The sequence below is a fragment of the Triturus cristatus genome, chromosome 8, assembly GCF_964204655.1.
Source record: "Triturus cristatus chromosome 8, aTriCri1.1, whole genome shotgun sequence".
Classification (NCBI taxonomy): domain Eukaryota; kingdom Metazoa; phylum Chordata; class Amphibia; order Caudata; family Salamandridae; genus Triturus; species Triturus cristatus.
Genome location: NC_140591.1, coordinates 914,840,400 through 914,859,492, shown reverse-complemented (window position 1 = coordinate 914,859,492; position 19,093 = coordinate 914,840,400). Strand labels below are relative to the sequence as shown.

General features: G+C 42.8%; 1 protein-coding gene across 1 annotated transcript in view; it reads right to left on the bottom strand.

Moving 5' to 3' along the window:
* ZPLD1 (zona pellucida like domain containing 1) overlaps positions 1 to 19,093 on the bottom strand; it is a 2,463,358-nt gene that overhangs the window by 1,813,493 nt on the left and 630,772 nt on the right. Inside the window, exon 4 of the mRNA XM_085623784.1 lies at positions 10,298 to 10,370. Within this exon, the coding sequence (XP_085479910.1) occupies positions 10,298 to 10,370 (73 nt within the window). The remainder of the gene's footprint in view (positions 1 to 10,297; positions 10,371 to 19,093) is intronic.

Genomic DNA, 19,093 nt, shown 5'->3' with positions numbered 1-19,093 from the left:
GAGGAATTTCAGCCCCTCCGTGTGCAGCAGGGGGTGTTTGGCTCACACCCTTCACTTGTGTGCCAGTTCAATGGATTTACAGCATCTGTGTTGTGAAGGGGGTGTCCAGTGTAGGTCCCACATGTTCAGCCTAATGACCTGTGAGTCTGTTCATATTGATGCATTTCCCTAGGTGTGAACCTGAGTAATAAAGGTGTTCCTCACCCTCCAAGGTGCCTCATCTCTGTCAATGCAGGTCTCTTGCCACTTTGCATGCGGCATCTCTGGCATAATTGTCAAAGATTGTGCATATGAGTCTATGTGTACTTTAGCAACATGCATGCAGTTCTTCAGGGATTAGGATCTCTATTGTGCATGATGTCTATGGTTGTGTATGTATTTGGGCATGTTGGTCACCACAACGGGCCGTCAACACCTCCTGAGGGTGTGTATCCTGTGCGCAGCTCGGCCTTCAGTTTCCTGATCCTGTGTCAGTCATCTTTGGTGATTGTGCATCCATTGTCTCTGGGTGTGCCATGGGGAACCGGATACGCCTGTTGCAGTTGTCCTTTCTGACATCCTTGTCTTTGTGTGCAACTTGTGGCATAGTTTCCAGGACATGCCGCCTGCTGCTGCGGCCCCTGCAGCAAGGGCCCACAAAGTTTCCGGATTCGGGAACACACACACCTCAAAGATGCTCCTCCCTTCCTCCCTCCACCCATTCATTTGGCTGTCATCAGCTTGTCTGTGCCACTGTTGCGGCCACGCGGTGCCAAAGGCTGGACTGTCAGCGCATGCAACGTGCACATTGCATGACCCTCATGTCCTTGCATGACCCACATCACACTACAGTCTGATGTTGCAGCCACCCTCCAAGCATTGTACATCCGAAAATCTACCGCCTGCTCTCAGGCATACCCTAGGCGCACACACGACACCTTTGCATGATGAGTGTGCAACTCCAACTCGCTACACAGCGCTGCCCCGCCTTCCAGGCCCTGTCACACCAACCAGGTCATGTCCCTCCTACTCCCCACCGGCTCCGTACACCAGCAAGGCCATGGGAGTGGGACTCAAGCCTTCAGCATGTAGTATAGTGGCATCATCTGGCATATGGCCCAGGTATCATCTCTCAGCGTGTCAATCTTCAATCTGTCCAGGTCCCCCTCTCCGGCATCACATGCGCACAGCACCTCATCATCAGCTCGTATGCCATTGACAGCCAGGTGCTCCTCACCCTCACCAAAGACGCAGCCATTGCCAGTTCCAACATTCAAGAAGGCTTGAGATCCATTGATGAATGGCTGAACATCAGCCACCTGAGGCTGGACTTGTACAGGACTGAGGTAATCATCTGAGGATTGTCCCCTTACAGCTGGGTCAACTGCTTGTGTCCCACCCGCAAGAACCCTGCACATGCACCCAATGCCCACGCACACAAGATGGTGTGCATCGTGGATTAGTCACTCACATTTGCCATGCTAATCACCAGCATCTGTACCTCAGGGTGCAACACCCTCTGCATGATGCACATGATCCACAGATAGATCCACTCCAAGGAAAGACAGACCATCCCCCAGGCCCACGACACCAGCCGTGTCAACTACTGCCCCGCCCTCTACGGAGAAAGTACATCCAAACTCCCGGGAAACTTGTCCACATCCAGGCTGCATGTGCACACCTCAGCTTCAACATCCCGTGCCCCAGCCACATCACCGTCTACCAGAGATAGCTGCAATGGATCACTGTCTGCTGCAGGATGACCTTCAGACTCCTCACCCACACTCAGGAGGCAGGCCACAACCCCAGACCCCAAACCAACCTTGCCCGTCTGTCATCCGAGACCACGTTGTGCCAACTCCGTGCATTCAACCTTACCCTGGCCACCATTCTTCACATCCACCGTACTCCAGCATGCAGGACATAGTTCTCCCACCTGGCAAGACATACCTGCTACTCCCTCCCCGGCAACATCCACATGAGCCATGACCTCTACGACTTCATGATACTCTTCCCAATTGGTCTGTCCGCACAGTATTGCATGCCCCCCCTCAGCAGCTTGAGGCCATCACGGGTAAGTATTGTGCTCCATGTCTGTATTGTATGATACATTGTGACCCATGTGTGTCCTGTACCAGACTCAGATTCCAGGGTATGGATGGCTGGAGTTAGTTCAACACTCAGGCATAGTTTGACATTTTCCCACACGTAGGTTGTGTACTCATGCAAAATGAATGCAACATCTAATTGAAGAAATTAAGATTTATTCTCGGTGGGGTGCCTGTTTAGTGTGGACAAATAGGTGCTATACAGTATGCATGGAATCCAAAGTTCACAGGGGGAGATGGGATCCTTGTCATTTGGAGTCATCAGAGTCCAGACCACAGTGTTGGTCATCATTGGTCAGACTGTGACCAGTAAGTCCAAGTGGCAGAGAATGTCATTGGATGAGGTGCTGCTGTTGTGCATGAGGGCCAGGTGCCAGGCCAAGTGACCTGGGAGATGTGTATGGTCCGCTGCCTCTCACGGTCTTTTCCATCGACGACCCACCTTCCTCGGGGGACCCTCAGATGCAGGCCTTGACGATGTTTGTGACGCTCCGTCAGATGATTCCTCCTCCTCCTCCCTCCCTGTGGCTGGTGGTGGTCTTCGCCTGGGGGCACAGGGAGGGTTGGCCATGTTGTCGGCGATCCGACGGAGTGAACGGCTTATGTCCGTTTGCACCACCAGGAGCTCAGCCAGTCTTGCCTTCATCCATCCTTGGTGTTGTTGTTGACTGGCGTGTTGCTCGGCCTGCTGGTTCTTAATCTCATTGAGGGTCGCCACTACCTGGCTGATGCCCCTGGTGTCACGCCGGTATGTGTCCAAGATGTGGCGTATGTGTGACATACCGGTTCCCACAGCTGGCTGGTCAGGTTCGCACCTCCGCCTGCCTCCACTCCTACCACCCCTGCCCACACGAGCCTGGCCTGCCGTTGTGGGCACATCGGGTCTACGGGACCCCTGAGGGATGGCATTTGCAGGGTTGTTTGCCTCCTCCTGGGTGGCGGGAGAACCTTGTCCCTCCAGGTCAGACTGGCTCAGTTGTTCTGTGCGGGCAGGGCTCCTGGGTGTCTCCTGGGATGTGGCAAGAATGGGGGTGGTGGTTGGCACAGATGTACCTGACACAGGCGCTGCAGGGGCTTGGGCACCAGAGGGTCCAGGTTGGTTGGGGTCATCCACAGAGTGCTGAGAGTCGTCGCTACCGGTGGGATCATCTTCCTGCCGAGCCTGGGCCTGTGATTGTTCCCCCCCAGTGTTGGGGGAGATCCATGACGTTGCCCTGTGTGTGTGAGAGAGAGAGACAATGTTAATGCTGTTTCATGCGACATCCATGTTTCATACATGTTCTAGTTGCCACAGTTCCTCCAGGTAGCTGTATGTGCCTAGCATTCACATCAATGTTCACTTGTGGATGGGTATGTTGCAGGGGACTGATTGAAATGTTATCCAGGGTCTTTGACATGTCGCATTTGGCCTAGGATGCTTTTTTGGCTGTGGCTTGATCTTGTTGTGTCACATTTCCATTGTGAGTGTGTGACTCCATTGGCTGCCCCGGAGGTGTGTGCTTGTGTAAGGGGTGAGTGATCATCCCTCAGCCCGACGCTGTTCAACATCCACATGGCCCCCTCACACAAGTGGCCCGCCACCACAACCTCACAGACATCTCCTATGCCGACGACACCCAGCTCATCCTCACCCTCACCAAGGACCCTCACACTGCCAAGACAAACATCCACGAGGGTCTGAGGGCCATCACCGACTGGATGCGGAGCGGCCATCTGAAACAGAACTCGGACAAGACGGAGGTCCTCATCCTCGGACCCACACCCTCAGCCTGGGACGACTCCTGGTGGCCGATCGCTCTGGGGACATCACCGACACCCACCAAACACGCACGCAACCTAGGAGTGATCCTCGCATCCTCCCTCTCCATGTCCAAGCAGGTCAACGGCGTCTCCTCCTCCTGCTATGACACCCTACGCAGGCTCCGCCGGATCTACTGGTGGATCCCGACCTAAACAAGTAGAACAGTGACACAGGCCCTAGTCAGCAGCTGAATGTACTATGCCACTGCACTCTACGCAGGACTCCCATCCACACACCAACGGTGGCTACAACGCTTCGGAAACACCTCAGCACAACTGATCGTCAACGCCCCCCGCCACAGCCACATCACCCCCCTCCTGAGAGACCTGCACTGGCTCAACATCGACAAGAGGATCACCTGTAAGCTCCTCACCCACGCACACAAGGCACTCCACACTGCCGGACAAGCCTACATGCACATTAGACTCAGCTTCTACACCCCCACCCGCCAGCTCCGCTCCGGCAGCCTCGCCCTCGCAGCTGTCCCCCGCATCCAACGTACGCCCGCCTGCAGCAGATCCTTCTCCTACCACGCCGCCAAGACCTGGAAGACCGTCCCAACCTACCTACGACTGACCCAAGACCTACTTGCCTTCACGGGACTCCTCAAGACCTGGCTCTTTGAGCAGTGGTGGAACCCCTCCCTCAGCGCCTTGAGACCCTGACAGGTAAGTAGCGTGCCTTACAAGTACCCTGATCGATTGTTGATTGATTGACGGTGCCTGCTGGTGGGTGTGGTGTGATTTGGCAGTGGGTTTTCCAGGTGATGTATCTGTCCCACCATGGCGCATGCTGCCATGTCAGTGAGTGTGAGTTCCTGTCCTAGATTTCTGAGCTTGTTGTGTTTGTGTTTGAGTTTGCAGTTGTCACAGGAGGGCCTTGTGCTGCCTACAGCAGGGCCAAGTGTCAGCTACCTTGTCAGTACTTTGCCAGTCCCTGTGCATTGCGCATGGTGCATGGGTATGTACCTGGGCCATATGTGCTGAGGGCATTGGTGTCGGTTTCTGAGTTGTACAATATGTTTAGTGATCCCCACCTTCCAAGCATCCCGGACATCCTGTCTTGGGTTTGTGGTTTGTGTAGGCTGGGACATGGCATGGCCTTGCTTTGTGAATGGGGCATACTCATGTTAGTGGCATGAGCGTTGTTTAGAGTGTGGTTGTGTCAGGTGAGGGCTTGGGGGTAGGTGAGTGCATTTGTTGTAGTTGGGTTGTGGGTGCCATTCCCCCCATGTTACGTAAGTTGTTTGTGTACTCACCAGGCTCTCGAACTCCTTCGACTCTGTGTACTCCCACCGGCGGAAGCAGGGCCATCACCTTCTCCTCCCAGGGATGGTAATGCACCGGTCTGCGGGGCAGCCCACCTCCTGTGATGTTACTCTGGGCGTAGTCCTCGTTCATTTTGCGCTTGACTGCCCTCCACAGATTGTACCACCTGGCTTGACATTCATTCCTGGTCCTTCTGATGAGCGCAACAGCATTCACCCGGTCGACGATCCTCTGCCACAGGTTAGTTTTTTGGGATATGCTGGTCTCTCTGACCAATGTTCCAAAGAGCTGTGGCTCGACTCTGATGACTTCGTTGACAAGGATGTCCAGCTCCTCCCTTGTGAACTTTGGATTCTTGTCTGTGGGCATGGTGTGGGGTGTGGGTGTGGATGGTTGTGGGTGTGTGGGTGTGAATGTGTAGGTGTGTGTGTATGTGTAGAGGGGGGCTGTCTGAAGGAGGTTGTGTGAAGGTGTGCAAGTTAAGGTGTATGCAGTTGTTTGTGTGTAATGTCTGTCAGCAGTGGGTCTGTTGCAAAGGCTCATGGTTTGTGATTGTGGGCCCTTTTTATTGGTCCATTTGTGGGTGTGGCTGGGTTTGAACTTTTGGTGGGTGTGTTATAAGAGGTGGTTGTGAGTTTAGGCCTCTGTTTGCCTGTTTGGATGTGCCAGGTCGGTCTTTTAGATGAGTTTTGTCCTGTAGACGTGTTTTGTGGTGTTGTGCGTGTCGAATTGATCCTCCTTGGGCTGTTTTACTGTGTCCTGGTTCAGTACGATTCGTTTGCACGTATGTAAGGTGCGTCCATAGCTATGTTGTTGTACAGTGATCACATATGCAATGGTGTTGTACGATTCGTACATACGCGATGCAGGGGTACGGTGTTGGGGTACGGTGCGTCCAAGTACGGGGCTGGGGTGGGGGGTACGGGGCATACATACATGGGTGCTGGGGTGGGGGGTACAGCGCTTACATACGTGTGTGCTGGGGTACGGCGCGTACATGCACGGGTGCTGGGGTGGGGGGGTACGGCGCGTACATACGCGGGTGCTGGGGTACGGCACGTACATACGCGGGTGCTGGGGTGGGGGGTACGGGGCGTACATATGCGGGTGCTGGGGTGGGGGGGTACGGTGCTTACATACGCGTGTGCTGGGGTACAGCACGTACATGCGTGGGTGCTGGGGTCGGGGGGTACGGCGCGTACATACGGGGGGCTGGGGGTACGGCGTGTACATACGGGGCTGGGGGTACGGCACGTAAATACGGGGGTCTGGGGGTACGGCACGTACATACGGGGCTGGGGGTATGGCGCGTACATACGGGGGCTGGCGGTACGGCGCATACATACGGGGCTGGGGTTACGGCGCGTACATACGGGGGGCTGGGGGTACGGCGCGTACATACGGGGCTGGGGGTACGGCACGTACATACGGGGGGGCTGGGGGTATGCACCGTACATAGGGGGGTGGGGGGTACGCTGCGGATGTACGCGGGAGAGGTGGGTGGCTGGGGGGGGCATACGATTCGTACCCCGGGCACAAGTGTACCCGGGGTAGGGGTCGTGCAAATTTCCCTCCGTACGGGACGTTTTCCATACGCTTGTGTATTCGGGACGCCGGTACGGATTGGACTTGTGCGCTCGGACGTCAGTTTTACGACTCGTACGTAAAACTGTCCGGGGACGTCTCGTAGACTTTTCCCGAGGTCATTCGTATGTATTTTTCACGTACGAATCGTACTTCACCGTTTGTACGGGACTTGTACGATTTGTACGTAAAAAAATACGGATACGAGTCGGACGGTACATTTTTTTCACGGATCGGAATCGGCACCTACATGTTAAGTTAGTATAATGTTTCTTTATTTTGAGTTTTATTTTGCAGTTACAGCTGGAATGCAATGTTAAGGATTATTTCTATGGATATACTGTGATGATGTATTGTATATGTTGTGTTAAAAGGTATTAACTTGGTTGCACCCCACCCTGAATTTAAAGGTCAATGTCATTATTTTCTTGTTTGAACTTTATATCTGCAACCTTTTGTCAAACATGGTTTCCACTTGAGGCAAAGGAGGAAGGTGTGTAGTATCCTTGATATTCAGGTTTCCAAGGATACCTGGGATGCAGGGAAGAAGACTATTATGAGCAGAAGGTTCCTAGCACGGTGGTTGGTGAGAGTTGAGATGGGGGCACATTGAGAGTAAGGTGTTGTAGTTCTGTACTTAAATAAGCCTTTTTCATCAATCAAGGTAGTCATTCGACTTCTTTCCACCTTCTTTGTTCAATTATTTTTGGTAAGGAATAGATATGATCCCACACTCCAAATGTATTGAAACTAGCTCTATCATTTCATGAAGGCTGACAAAATTAAGACCTTTGTCTTGCCAATCTTGCGACTTTTTTCTGCTGTTTTCTGAATGACAAAGAGTTCTTCCTTTATTTGAAGTTGTTTGAGTTTGTTCTCTAATTATGATCCACAATGGGGCATCCCTGCAAACAGCATTTTGAGGACTATATATCTGTGTGCTGAATCAGTGCGCTGTTACTTAAAGTATAAACTGTGAAGACACGCTAAAGCAAACACTATAACACAACAAAAGATTTGTCAGACAAATACTCTGGCTGCTGGTCAAGAATTTCTAGCAGTTAAGAGCACTCCTGGCCCTCCTGAATCATTTTGCAAAGCGACTTAATGTTGATTAATTAGCAATAAGATATATACGCTTCATATATTCCTGAGAAAAAGAAAAATTAGGTCCTTCATATATCTTCTTCATCACAGTATAAACCTTCTTTTCTGCCAGCTCTTGGAAAATATTCTCTTTTGTAATCAACGATCTCCCAGTGGCAGAAGAGAGCATATAAAACAAAATCTATGTTTTGCTAAATATGCCCCAATACATTTGGCAATAAATCTTGCACACTATATTTCCCCTTTTGATCACAGGGAAAACAGCATCATCACTATTTATACTGACTCAAAAAATTCATAATGTAAGTGCTCTTGAACTAAACTCTCTTTACCATGATCACACGTCTTGCTCTTAAGTGCAGCTAAACTGCCCATTACAATTTCCCTGATCTTCTGTCCACAGTGTTTGTTCCCATCTCACTAGTATTTTGGGAGGAGAACAGGGAGAAAAAGAATTTTAAAAAGATACATTCCTCGTTTTACTTGAATTTTTGCCATTAACACAAGAGAAAAACAAATATATGGAACAAGTCTTTGATCCCAGGGAGATAAAAGAATTGGAGTCCAAATCTATTACAGCAGTATTTCATAAAATCACCAGCTCAGAAATAATAGATTAAGCAAAAAGCAGAACCACTTACCTTTTACAAGTGAAAACAGCTTGAAGCCTAGAGAAACTCTACTAGTTAATCAAAAGTGTGCACATACCCAGAATCATGATCTCTGTGCCTGCACGAGGTACCCTGTAATCATGTATGCTCAATGAGGCTGGCAGGACACTGCTTCCAATGCATGTATGCCAAAAAACTCTAATGAGCTCACCAGCTTGCAGCCAACAAGAAATTCATGGACCTTAACTCACATTTTTGATATACAATTGGACTAAGAGAAACATGACCTGGGAATCCAGTTCAAACGTCCTTTGATTGTTGCTCTTATAATGTTTCTAGGGTTCTCCCCAAGCAGGGCAGGGGAGGAATGACATGGAAATAAGAAAGAAATTAGGATCCAGCCCACCTCATACATGCCAACTTTGAAATTATAAAGGGAGATGTTGAAAACAAAAACCGGGGATCTTATTTTCCCCATGGAAGTACATTGAAGCAAAGACACTTTTAGGTGGGAAACAGCTAAAATAAAGTCATTTTTGCCCTAAATGTTGCGGGCTTTCCATCTGAATAAGGTGTGTTGGCATGTATATCGACTCCAGCATTCCGTTGTCTTTATCTTGAAAGAGGTAAGAAGCAGGCTGAAAGAGCACTGGGAAAGGCTATGGATTATAGAGCACCCCGGATGAGAGTGGCTGGGGATTCTTTAGAATTCCTATATTTTTCCTGTCTCTTAGAGGTGGACTTCACCTCAAATAGCAATGACTAGGACGAGGAAGAGGGACAAGGAGGTAATGCTCTCATGGCTTCCACTGAATCTGCGCCTGTCACCAGGGCATATAAAGCAAAAGAAATCTGATGAAAGACTTGCCAAAATCGAAGTTTTAGAAAGTTGAAGTGAACAAGGGAGATTTATGGCTGCTGGAGAATTATGATTGTATGAGCACTTCATCTATCCCATTTTTCCCCACATAAATCAAATTACAAAGTTAAGCAACTAGTAATGTATGATATTTGCGGTTCAAAGTTTGCGAGCGCTAAGGACCATACTTATAGTAAATAAACAAAATATGCGATCCACAAATATCGCACTCCATAAAAATAAAAACAGGAGTTAAATGAAGAAGGACTGCTAGATAAGTCTAGGCCCTCTTTAGACTATGAATGTCATCATTGATATTAGAGAGAAAAGGTATACCTTGTCTATCTACATACTCCCTTTTGGTTTTCTTGTTTGCTGTAAGGAGATAAGGACAGGCCATAACAGAAATTAAATATTAAATATTAAAAAGATGAACCTTTTGGGCCAAAATTTTGTTAAGCAGCATGAATGCAATAGTAGTCCTGAATGTGTATGAGCATATTATCACACATTTAACACAGTTTCCATGCTTCACATTGTATAGTGCCACATTACAACAAGGGAAAGTTGTACCCACTAACCTCAGAAAAAACTTGTACTAGCATTTAACCTTTAAATTTAAATAATTGCTGAAGTGTGTCTACATCTTCTTCACCATCTAAAGCTAAATTTGCACCAATACCACAATTACTGGATGCGGTAATGCAATTACCATTTGAGGTATTACTGTACATGTTCTAAAATTCTCTAAAAATGGGTCTTGGCAGTGGCCTTTAATGCAACTGCAGTACCTTCAAAACATTTCTAAGAAATATTTTAGCTAGTTTTTAAAAATAACTAGCCCCATCAACGTCAACACTTTCATATAAATCTGGTTTGCTGTTTCAATCTGTAACCTAATCTAATTATAGATAAATGTATAAATACCTGCCTGGCTAATGTTCAAGAGTGATATTTAATTTTCATATTTTCTTACTTACATTGTAGAGCAGTAAATTCAGAGTACTGATGAACGTTCCATTGTTTTCTGTTACTGAAATCGCTGCTGAAGACCTTAAATAATGAAAAGGCAAATGGCAAATGTATAATTATTATATTATTATTACTATTGTTTTTATTAGAATGCGCATTTACATCATTAGTAAAAATCAGTATTTCACGCACATGTACAATAACTTATCTCTATATGGTTAAAAAAGTAGTCACTGCTCTCTACATTATAAGAATATTTTATATATATATATATATATATATATATCTCTATTCAATTGTCCTGTTACAGTGGGAGCACTTTCCAGTCGGTGCCAGGGCAAAGTCTCTCAAATTTATTTCTTCACAAAAATAATAGCGCGGAACTCCTCTTGGTGATTAGAGTGTCTTTCTCCTACGCATTTTGAACCGTAGTTCCTGATCACGTCAGTGTGTAACACACTGCCGTGATCAGGAACTACGGTTCGAAACGCGTAGGAGAAAGACACAATTTGAAATAAATAACATCTAATCACCAAGAGGAGTGCCGCGCTATAATTTTTGTGAAGAAATATATATATATATTCACTGAAAAAACCATGGGTTTCACACACGTTATAGTTAGGACTTAGCATTTAAAAAACCTTAGAAATTCAGTGAAAAAACCATAGGTTTCACACACGTTATAGTTAGGAATTAGCATTTAAAAAACCTTAGAAATTCAGTGAAAAAAACCATAGGTTTCACACATGTTATAGTTAGCTGGACATTTTACTCGTAAAAAACCATTGAAATTGCCCCGTTATAGTTAGTTCAGCTAACTATAACTCGCGCGCCCGCAATGCACTGCTGATGACGTCACATATTACATCACTCATGACATGGTCAGTGACATCACTCATGACATCACTGATGACATCTCAAATGACATCACTGATGACACCATCCAGTGAATGTGTGTTTTTCTGAAAATTAAATATGTTTTATATATGTATATCTCAAGGTCGATGAAAGAATAAATGGGTATATTACTGTCTAAATGGATGATTTCTTATTGAAAAATTGATTGTGTAACTGACTGATTAAGTGTATCATAGTGAATACATGGCTTAGTGAGTAATGTTTAAATATATAAATATCTGTATCAGTCTCTCACTTTGTGTATAAGTGGCTGCATGGGTTGGTGAGTATCTACATGGGTGTCTATATAGGATATTAGTTGGTTTTTTGAGTATCAGTCTGAGTGTCTGCATGGTTCGGTGGGGGTATTACGTAGTGCATAGGTGCATGAATGATTGACTCACTGTTTGTATGTGTTGATCAGAGCATGTGTGCAGGACTGCATGGGTGGATGAGTGTGTGTATGGGTGTGTTAGTGAGTGAATGACTGTCTCAATAGTGTCTTTATGAGTAACTACATATGTTTTAAACTAGTATATGTGACTATTGGTGTAAATAAGTGAGTATATGTGAGAGTGAGACATTGGAAGAGTTCCTGTATGAATAAGTATGTGTTTCTATAAGTGATTGTTTAAAAGACTAAGTATGTGTAAGTTTCCGTAGAAGTAAGTGTGGTGGTGTGTGAATAACTGTATATGCAAGTAAATGTATGTTTTATTCTTTATTAGCATGGGTGACTATGTGTGTGAGTAGCTCTATGGATAAGTGGCATTGTGTAACAGGATGTATAGGTGTATGAGTACATATGATAAGTGAGTACATGTATGAGTGACTGTATTGAACTGTTGGTGAATGAATGGATGTGTATGTGGATCTTAGAATTACTGAAGAGGTTGTTGTAACTGTTATTGGTATGTCCATTCTTTTGTAAATTTTAGTCTCTATTTTTGTATGTGTGTATCAAAGGTTATATTAGGGTGAGAGGAGGTCTGCCACTCTATCACAAGGATGATGTCATCAGTGATGTCATTTGAGATGTCATCAGTGATGTCATGAGTGATGTCACTGACCATGTCATGAGTGATGTAATATGTGACGTCATCAGCAGTGCATTGCGGGCGCGCGAGTTATAGTTAGCTGAACTAACTATAACGGGGCAATTTCAATGGTTTTTTACGAGTAAAATGTCCAGCTAACTATAACATGTGTGAAACCTATGGTTTTTTTCACTGAATTTCTAAGGTTTTTTAAATGCTAATTCCTAACTATAACGTGTGTGAAACCTATGGTTTTTTCAGTGAATTTGCAAGGTTTTTTAAATGCTAATTTTTTTTTTTCTTCTATTTTTTCTAACATATTTTTATTTTAATTTTCTTACCTTTTATAAAGACTATGATTACATTTTTAAAATTCTTTAATATGTTTTTTTTAATATATTTTTTAAAATAAACATGTAAAATTTATTTGCAGTACTTTTTTTCTATTTTTTTATTATTTTTTTAGTACGCGTACCGTAAGCTCACTGTAAGCGTACGGTTCACGTAACGTCCGTAATTTTTCTACGCTGCTTGCGTATAGTTACGCAATTTGCGTAGCCGCGCGTACTCCGCGTGGGACGCGTACGCGTGTACGCTACACGCGCACGTTACGCGGAAGTGTCGGGGAGTGACTGTTATGCGCATGCGCGCAAGCGCGTGTCTTTTTTACGCGCATGCGCACTTTTGCCGTAAGCGTACCGTAAGCGTACGGTAGGTCATGTGATCATGAAACACAACTTTTGATTGGTTAAAACTACTTTCAGTTCTAGAACTCTCCTACACCACACCCATTCCCCTCATTTCTGCTTGTGATCCCTTAGGAGAAGGAGCTGGGTTGTCTTTGTGATACGATGGCAGAACAGCAGAGCTCTTCTGAGAGTGAGGCTAGCACTAGCAGCACTGTCTTGAGGCAGAGAGCGAGGAAACCAAAGCCCTCTTATGTATGGGATTATTTTACTTTTCCCGAAGGCCAGCAAAAGGTGAATGCACCCTTAGTAACTTGCAGGCTGTGTCAGCGTGTACTTTCTAGAGGTAATCCTGACAGGAAGTATTCCTTTGGGAATCATACCATGAAGAGACACCTCAAGGATGTACACAAAAGGACACATGGTCATCTTTTTGGAGGTAACTCTTCAGAAAGACAAGCAAGTACATCCACTGCAGCTCAGCCTGGACCATCATCTGCAGAGCGGACTCCTTCTTCTGCAGGTCAGGTGAGCCCTTCATCTGTGGGGGGAGAATCTCCTTTTGCTGGCCCTCTGGAAATGAACCCTCGATTTCGAAGGGTTGATATTCGATGCACCTTTTGTCAAGATCTAATTTGCCATAGGGAGACCAGTGTTTCCCTAGTGAACAACAAAATAGATCAGCACATTTGTCGCTTTGAATAATTTTCCCATTCTTTCTTTCCTCTGTCCCTGCATGAACACAACGGTTCTTTTAAGAGCCAACCTTATCTTTCATCTTTTTTTTACATATGTTTTTTAAAACTTTTTTGTATTTTTTTTTTACCGTACGCGTACGGTGCGCGTACTTTTTTTTATTTTATTTTTTAAAAACACTAAAAATCAATTATCACATTACAAGGTCCTTGAGAGACTACAATTATTATTATTGACTTACCATACTCACTCCAAAAAATATTTTTTCATTTGTTTTTTAAAAAAATAGCTTTAAAAATGGTTCTAGTTTTCGAAAATTTTCTATATCAATCTGAAAAAAAAGAAAAAAGTATTAATATTTTTCAAACATTTTATAATACAGTACACATATTTACATTTTTTTCCCAAAAATATTTTTGCCTTATTTTTGCTGTTTTCAGAATATATTGCATTTCACTATAAATTGTGAAAGCAATTGCATTCATCATTTTACAGCGGGCAAAAAAAAATAACAATCACAAAGATTGTAATAAAAAAGCCCAGAATCTCTTTTTACTTAAACTTAACATTATAGAAATGCATAATATTCTAAAAAAATATCATTTAATACCAATAGTTATTTCTTTAAAATACCGTCTGATATGTTTGTTTCAGAAGTATAATCACAATATTATATCTCAAATAACTCCACAATACATCTGATTCCATTTCCTTTAGGCCAAATAGTAATTTTAAAAAAAAATTTGGAATAAATTTCCAACAGTAATCCAATAAAATTCTAAAGTTTAATTTGTCCAGATCTCACCGATTCTCTGTAACATTTTGGTTCACGAAAATTTTTTGAATAATTTATTAAGTCCACATTTCCAAAATTTAAATTGTGCAGATGTTACCGATTATCTCTAAATTATTGGTTTTTCAAAGTTTCATTAAAAATTAAAAAAGTCCACATTACAATTGGTTATCTTTCCATTAGGCCAAATGATAATTTAAAAAATCTTTTTTCTACAAAATTGCAATGGTAATCCAGTAAAATGGTAAAATTATTTTGTCCAGATCTTGCCAAATCTGTCTAAAATTTAGGTTTCAGGAAGATTAGATAGGAATTTGCTAAATCAAAAGGCAAACGTTGTTAGAAAATCAATTGGGAATCATTACACAGTGTCCAACCTTTTTCACATTTAAGATAAACTGTGTAATGTCCAGAAGTAACAGTAGGTCCATCATGGAAAATTATTGCAACAGTTACAAAAGTTTTTCCTGAAATTGATAATTGCTGTCCTGTAAACTTCTTTATTAAAGTATCCAATTTTGAACCATCAGCTCTACATCGTTGCATCATTAAAATTACATACTGTCCGTATTCCTTTAAAATTAATGTTGAAAACATGTCAGATTTACACTCACCACATTTCATGCTACGATTAGCATCTTTAACTAATTTTGCAAAAGTAACTGTTTTACTCTCTGGCAATGTCAAATAAATAAACCTTTCATTATCAACATTAGAGCCACATATATTATAACAATTTTCACAACTATGTTCCCATTTATAAGAGAGACCAAAAAAAATTTCAATGGGAACTCCTTCTTCTTCCACTACCTCAAGAAAATACATCAAGAATTCCTGTGCGTCTTGCTGTACATTTTGAGAAAACTGCGTTCGTCCTGAACATACATCTAAAAGTTTTCTAATTTCAGTAGCACTTTCTATTTGAGTTTTATCTTTACTCAGCTTTTGAAAAAGGAGACTCAGCTCTGAACAGAATCTTTTTCCCTGATTTACTATTATCTGCTCTTGCAAACTTTCCAGATAACATGCAACATTCAGCACTACATTTGCGTAGCAGTTGACACCAGAGCTATTTTCAAAATGACATCCTACAACCTGTTCTTCATTTTCCTTTTTCTTTTTGCTTGCAATTACATCACTCCTCTTTTTTTTCCTCTTCTCTACATCTTCATCACAGATATTCTCATTTTTTCTTTTACGAGAAACTACACGTTTCTCTAACACAGGATACTGACCTAAATGAGGAGCATAGCTTCTTCTTAATCTATTATACTCCTTTACACAGTTTGTATCAGCACTAACTTTTGAGTCATCAAAGTCTATCATGAATAAACCTGATAATGTTTTCACTCGTGACAAAGCAACATATGCCATACCTTCTTTGAACACAGTTGAACCAATGTTCACAAATGCACAATCTACAGTCAATCCTTGAGACTTGTGAATAGTTACAGCATATGCTAGAGAAAACGGAAACTGCTTCCTACGTACATATAAGTCTTTCACAAGCATGAAACGAACTGTACAACGACAAATATCTTTAACTTCTTCTATCTGATCAAATTTTATTTTTAAACATTCTATTCCTTCTTTTTTCTGATAATTAATAAAACCCACAACTCTTCCCATAGCTCCATTAACTAAACCTTTTTCAACATCCAAATTTCTTCTTAAAAATACTCTACAGTTCATGCAAACATATAGATTTTTTTCTAATCCAGCTGTTTTGGAGATGTTCTTCTCTAGTGAGTCCAATTTATTTTTCATTTTGCCTGTTACTGTGACAGTAATTCTTCCATCCTCAATATTGAGCATTCACGTAGAGTTGGCATTAAGCAGATGACACTTTTGTTTTCTGCAATGTTCTTGTATATCTTCTCTGCAACTATTTCTTCCTTTGGAAATAAATTATGTAGCAGCCGACTCTGTAATGCTTTTTTGCCAACTTCTGTGAGTAGTCCAATTCTGATATCCTTCAGAATACTTCCATATTCTTCATCGCTTGCTTGCCTCATATTAGTAGTAAGTTCCTTGTACTCAAAGAAGGACAAAATATTTGTATTTCCGATGCTTCCCAATGACTTCTTCTTTGTTTCTTAATGTGTGACATTATTAAATACTGGTTGTCCTTTAACTGGAGTAAGTTGCAAAAGATCTCCAAAAACTGACGTGTTTTCCACCAAATAACATGTCATAGTCTGTCTTCAAAATTTGCTGCATTCTTAAATGCACAAAGGCAAGCATTAAGTTTGATACCATGCTCACCTCATCAATAATGAGAACTTGCATCTTCTTCAATACTCTTGAAACTTCCAAGGATGCTTCTCCAGTTAGCTTGTTGAATTGTATTTTGTTCTCATGCTCCACTGGTAACATTAGCAAACGATGTAAAGTGATTCCTTTTATGTTATATGCTGCTAACCCAGTTGGAGCAGTAACCACACAAGACAAAGTAGAATCCGTTTTTTGCTTTAGGTAGCTTCTGATGACTTTTATTAGGAAACTTTTTCCAGTTCCAGCTTGTCCGCTTACATACATCCTGATTGGATGAAATGATGTGCATGAGCACTCTTTTTTTTCATGTAGAAATCCGTGATCAATTTTGTTTTTGATCTCTTCATAAATTTGTTGCTGCTCTTGATTCAGTTGTCTTTCCAAATTTTCTAAGTCTATAAATTCTTCTTGAGCTTGATTCATAGCCGTTTCCACTTCATTCATGGCTATTGATGCTTCATTTTCAACGATTGGTTGTCCTAGGGGATCTTGACTGAGTGTTCCTGAACTTTGGCTGTCCTGAGAACTATCTCTAGCTATTTCTGCTGCAATTGTAGTTTCCTGTTCTATTTCTTCATTTAACATTTGCAGATAAGTTGAGAATGTACTGCATTGTATGCTGTCTTTGCAAGCATTAAAAGAATCTTCATAGCTTTGAAATTCTCCCAGTAGTTCACCCTCTGTACGCCATGGTTTAAACAACTGTAAAAGAGCCAAGTAGTAAAATTCCTTCTTGTCAGTAGTGTCACAACTCAGCTTCCGGTGATTTATCAAACTTCCTTTTGTTTGCTTCACCAAACATCCTTCTTCACCAACGACTTTATATTTTCCATTGTTGATGTCTTCTGCAGCTTTCCGTGAATAAATGTAGTTCTGCAACACTTCATAGAGACACATGTTCTCCAGATGATGACTTCTCTTGGGATAATAAGTGTCCAACATGTTTGATTTCAAAATATCTGTACTTTCTGGGTCATTCTCGGCCAAATATTCAATTTCTCCTACAGATTTCAGTACCCGATTTCTCATTGCTGCAAGGCCTAAACTTGCCCAAATTATTCTTCTTGACTTCGAGTAGAGACTTGCAGAAGATAACCTATCTGAACATTCGTAGGATCCAATTTCTCGATGCGATAACATCTTCAAACTGAAACTGTACAGCTTCTTACTGACAGTCTTCTCGTGAGAAATCTCTTCCCACATTTCCTTCAATTCTGTTTTTTCTGATTTCGTAATGTAAGACGTTACATATCGAGCAACAGCAATGGAATTGTCAGCAACATACTGTATATCCATGTTAGCGTTCCACATGGATAAAATGACTGGGTTGTAGTCATTTATATTTTTTGATTCTTCTTTTCTTTTAAGGTTGTAGGTATTCTTAGGTGATTTTCTTGTGATAGTATGTCTCACAGCTGACATAAAACTGTTTACTCTTCCATTTGAAAGAACAGGTCTAGGAAATCCAAATCGACATTTAGTGTAGTATTTTTCTTTGCTCTTGTATTTCCGTCGACAGTATTTTCCACACCGATGACTTTGGAAACGTAAAACTTGCTCCTTTAACTTGTTCTCTTCTGTGCTTTTTGGTATAGCACATGTTGCATATTCTTCAATGTAAGATAACACTGCTTCATCAGTATCTGTTCCAAACTTTGGGGCATCCTTGATCCACAACAGCATATGAATATGAGGAGCACCTCTTGCCTGGTACTCTTTTCTCCAAAAGAAATCCACTACTTCTCCAAGAGGTGGATTTTTTTTATTGCAGATGAAGGACATCATAGCCTCAAATCTATGATTGAAATATCTGCAAACATTAACCGGATCCAATGAGCACAGTTCTCCTGCTGTCTTGTATTCGATGTTTTTAATGTTTGAATTGGCCTCTCGTAGAAAATCCAGTAAATCATCCCAAGCGTACTCAGCACAGCTTAGGGTAAGGAACCATTTTGGTGTTCCTAAATTCCGTAACATGCATTTTAATTCACCATGGCGTCGGTACCAATATTCATTTGTCCCACGCTGACAAGCCATCAGATTGATCAGTTGTGTTTCCAAATGATCATCTCGGTGCTGCACTTTCTCCATAAAATCCTTAGCAGACACATTTTGTAAATGTACTCCACTTTTTAAAATGTGATTTACTGCATAAGACAGTGCAGACAAGTCGCTTTCAAATAAAAGATGGAACAAATAAGGAATACTTTGTCGAAATCTGGGATCTTCAGCATATAGTCTTGTAGTCCGATACTCAGAAGCTGGAATCTGTTCTGGACGTTCATCGTATCGTCCTCCTTTTCCTTTAGGAAACAGCTGGGGAAAACATCGAGCTTCCAAGCTCTCCTCCCATACACTCACGGGAGTTCCTTTTGCTTTCTTCATCTGAAAGAGATCAATATTGTCTCCCATAACTTCTTT